Source organism: Nicotiana attenuata, chromosome 12, assembly GCF_001879085.1.
Source record: "Nicotiana attenuata strain UT chromosome 12, NIATTr2, whole genome shotgun sequence".
NCBI classification, from domain to species: Eukaryota; Viridiplantae; Streptophyta; class Magnoliopsida; order Solanales; family Solanaceae; genus Nicotiana; species Nicotiana attenuata.
This window is the reverse complement of record NC_032000.1, coordinates 45,027,074-45,031,402: the sequence shown is the minus strand read 5'-3', so window position 1 is coordinate 45,031,402 and position 4,329 is coordinate 45,027,074. Positions and strand designations below refer to the sequence as shown.

Genomic DNA, 4,329 nt, shown 5'->3' with positions numbered 1-4,329 from the left:
CAAAAAGTTAATTAACTGAAAAAAGATTAGAAAACTGTATTCTGCGAGGGAACTTTACACCTTTTTCTTTCCCTCTCTCTCTCGTTTGCTTGAAGAAGTTTATGTTAGTCTTTGATAACTGACTTTCGGTTTTTTTTTTTTTTATCTCAAAAGTCCTCTATTTTCTGTATTATTTTATTCTGTTTATGAACCGAAAAAAAAAGAGAAAAGGAAAACCAATTCAGGTCATTGACATATTATGTCAAAAGAGAAAAAGATTTCCAATCCACATATAATCTCAAAGTGCTTCCTTTAGCTTCTTTCAATATACAAAAACTTTTAGTTAGTACTAATTATTTTTAATCTGTCTTTTTGTGGCTAAAGTCTTTAACATGTGACCAATATATTCTAATGCTTCTCTTCTTTCTCAAAATTTTATATCTTGAAGTAAAATAAGTTACATTTTTCAGTTTTCTTAGCTTGCTTTTTATTCCACATGTACTTCACAAAAGATCATTTTTTTTATAAAGAATAAAACTAAATAATTAAAAGAAATAAACAAGTTGTGAAGCTCTGCTATAAATATCTCAACTCAAACTGCTAAACCACTCATCATCTCAACTCTAATAATATTCTCTGTTTTAGTCTTTAATCACTTCATATCTCATCAAAAATATGAAAATGGAGAACCCCATTTTTTCTCTTCTTCTTATTTCACTTCTCTCCATTTTCTTCACTAAAACCATAGCTGATGTTGTAACATTAAATGTTCTAAATTTTGGTGCAAAACCAGATGGAAAAACTGACTCAACAAAGGCTTTGTTAACTGCTTGGGCAGCAGCTTGTGACTCTTTAAAACCAGCCACTATATTTGTCCCACAAGGAAAGTATTTGGTTACACAAGCACATTTTAAAGGAAAATGCAAGAATAGAGCAATAATGTTCAAAATAGATGGCATACTTATTGCACCCTCTGATTATAATGTGATTGGAAATTCCAAAAATTGGCTTTTATTTCAAGGTGTTGATGGAGTTTCCATTCATGGAGGGATTCTTGATGGCCAAGGGAATGGTTTATGGGCTTGCAAGGCCTCCGGCAAGAACTGCCCGACCGGCGCTACTGTAAGTCGTAAAATTTTTATGCTATCAGTGTATTTTAACTTGTTGAAAGGGGAGCCTTGGCGCAACTTGCTGCCATGTGACCAAGAGGTAACGGGTTCGAGCAACAAAAACAACTTCTTGCAGAAATGCAGGGTAAGGTTGCGTACAATAGACCCTTGTTGTCCAGCCCTTCCTCGAATCCCCCACATAGCGGAAGCTTAGTGCACCGAGCTGCCTTGTTAGTGTATTTTAACTTGTTGTAATTATCTGTAGTTTATCTCTTAGGTAACTACAGATGGTGTGAAAATTCATGGTCAGTGTATAGAAGTTAAATTTTTTGTATAATTAAGTGTTTTACTTGTATACATTGTTAAAATTTTCATTAATGACTTGGTGTGGTCAAAGGAAGGTTAATTATTCTGGTCACATTGGGAAAACAAATCCATAACTTGTTCATTTCTCAGAATTAGCAATTTTCTAGATGAGTGTAACGTTCCCCTTAAATAAGGATATACAGCTACTTTATGTAAGTAACTGTCCAAGTATTTTCAACCCTGATATTATGGTTTATTTAATTTTTCAAATGTAGGATCAAATTCTCTAGTGATAATAATGAGTTTTGACCTTAGACTATAGGAATTTTAAATGCTGCTTTTGAACTGAAATAAAAAAATCCAATATCTTGCTTCAGAATATTCAAGTGCTGACTTAAATTCTTATTATTGCAGACTCTGGGATTTTCCAACTCAAATAATATAGCAATAACAGGACTAACTTCATTGAACAGCCAAATGTTTCACATTGTCTTCAATGGGTGCAAAAATGTGAAGTTGCTGGCTGTCAAAGTTTTTGCCTCTGGCAAAAGCCCGAATACTGATGGTATTCACGTTCAATTATCCTCTGACATCTCGATTTTGAACTCGAAAATCAGTACTGGAGATGATTGCATCTCCATTGGTCCTGGAACTTCTAATCTGTGGATTCAAAACATGGCTTGTGGCCCTGGCCATGGAATCAGGTAATAATAATAATCATGTAATAAGTGGGATCAGTAACTTGGAAAATATTAAAGGGGAGCCTTGGCATAACTGGTAAAGTTGCTGCCATCGAGCCGTGGAAACAGCCTCTTGCAGAAATGCAGGGTAAGGCTGCACATAATAGACCCTTGTTGTCCGGCCCTTCCTGGGACCCCACGCATAGTGGGAACTTAGTGCATAGGTATATTATAACAGATGAAAGCCGACCCCAACTTGTTGGGACTGGAGCGTAGTTATTGTCGTCGTCGTTGTTGTTGTTGTACAACAGATAAAATATACTGATAGTTTTGTTGCAGCATTGGGAGTTTAGGCAAGGATTTTCAAGAAGCAGGAGTGCAAAATGTGACAGTCAAATCAGTTATATTTAAGAACACACAAAATGGTGTGAGGATTAAAACATGGGGCAGACCAAGTACTGGCTTTGTAAAGAATGTTCTTTTCCAACATGCTACAATGATTAACGTTCAAAATCCAATTGTTATTGATCAGAATTACTGTCCATATAACAAAAATTGTCCTGGACAGGTATGAATTTCAGTGTAACCATTAAAGTTAGCGCTACATTCGCCATATATTTCTTGATTTTCTTGTTCAATAGGTGTCAGGTGTGACAATTAGTGATGTTACATATCAAGATATACATGGAAGTTCAGCAACACGAGTCGCGATGAAATTTGATTGCAGTAAAAGAAATCCATGCCGAGGAATAAAATTGGAAGATGTACATCTCACTTATCAGAATCAACCAGCCGCTCAAGCTTCTTGTGCTAATGCTGCAGGAACAACTTATGGTGTAATTCAGCCAACAAGTTGTTTATAAAGGAAAATCCAAGAAAAGGGGTTCTTTCCCTTTTTATTTTCTTTTTTTTAAAGTATATTTAGTTCTTAATTTAGACAAGAGAGCCAGTGGTTTAATTTAATTGCTCAAACTAAGTGCTTGCTTGAGCCTGTGGTGTGACTGGAATCACCTGGCCTAGCAATGCTAATTAAAGACAGAAATTGTTATCCCCATTATTCAATGTAATAGAATATCTTTCTCCTTTGCTCCATTAGAACCGTCAATTATATGTTTTTATTGTCACATCAATATTCATGTTTGAACTTTCTATAGGTTCCAGTTAATCTTATTACTTCAATAAAAGCATGTAGTTCTGTCTGCTCAAGGCTATTTTCGGCGAATGGCGCTATCGGATCACTAAGGCCGACTTACTTCCCTACTCGATGGGTGGATCTTGTAGCCAAGCTCCCTTCTGCCTTTGCACTCGAGGGCCAATCTCCGTCCGGCCCAAGGAAAACTTTGCAAGCCTCGGTTACCTTTTGGAAGGCCTACACCCCATATAAACTGTCTACATGAGACTGTCCCTTGGCCTGTAGGTCCTAACACAAGGTTAGAATTCTAGTACTTACAGAGTGGTATCTCACTGATGGCTCGGGCCCCCCGGAAGGAAGCCGTATGAGGTGAAAATCTCATGTACGATTTTGTAGAGTGGCAGTAAGGATGACTTAGCTGTCAACTCTTCCACTTTCACCCCAAAAAAAAAAAACAAACTCTGCCTTACATAAAGTTGCCAGAGTACGATTAACCTCTGGATTTGAAATCACTGCTTATATACCCGGTATTGACCATAATGTACAAGAACATTCTGTAGTCTTAGTAAGAGGGGGAAAAGGGTTAAGGATTTACCCGGTGTGAAATATCACACTCTCAGAAATTGCCTATAATTTTTCAAACTAAATAAATGCAGCATCAGTCTTTTGTGAACTCTTTTTGGATATCTGTAAAGCAGCCAGTTAAATCATTGGAACATATACAGAACAGAAAAGAACATTGAGAAACTTATTGCTATCACATTTATTCATTTAATAAAGAATTACAGTCAAATCTCTTTATAACAGCCTCGTTTGTTCCATTCAAACTGCTCCCCTTCCTATGTTGACACCAAAAGAAACAAATCCTGGAGCTATACAGAATATATATTATAACATAGCATGGAAATTGGTTCGAAAGGGAACTTGACTTTTATAGAGAATGATTGTTATATAGCGATGCTGTTATAGAGAGGTCTGATTGTATACACGAAGTTGATTCTATACGTGGAGCTAGCAAAAAAATTCAACTTAACTAATTCAGGGGAAAAGCTGGAGAGAAATTATGCCAAGTAATTAATGGCACAAGAAACCAAGAATATTGCTAGTAAGAAAGAAATGTCTT

At 36.2% G+C, this 4,329-nt stretch overlaps 1 protein-coding gene across 1 annotated transcript; it reads left to right on the top strand.

Annotated features, from left to right (window-relative positions):
• On the top strand, positions 591-3,069 carry LOC109236257 (polygalacturonase-like). The gene is made up of 4 exons (XM_019402451.1): positions 591-1,101; positions 1,809-2,098; positions 2,414-2,642; positions 2,716-3,069. The coding sequence occupies exons 1-4, from the start codon at positions 655-657 to the stop codon at positions 2,935-2,937; spliced, it is 1,188 nt and encodes a 395-aa protein (XP_019257996.1). The 5' UTR covers positions 591-654; the 3' UTR covers positions 2,938-3,069.

What these genes read in the sequence shown, in the direction of transcription:
- LOC109236257 (XM_019402451.1), top strand. Translation starts at nt 655, where the DNA reads ATGAAAATGGAGAACCCCATTTTTTCTCTTCTTCTTATTTCACTTCTC. An exon ending in ACTGCCCGACCGGCGCTACT is followed by an intron (nt 1,102 to 1,808) that starts GTAAGTCGTAAA and finishes TTATTATTGCAG; the next exon opens with ACTCTGGGATTTTCCAACTC. An exon ending in ACAAAAATTGTCCTGGACAG is followed by an intron (nt 2,643 to 2,715) that starts GTATGAATTTCA and finishes CTTGTTCAATAG; the next exon opens with GTGTCAGGTGTGACAATTAG.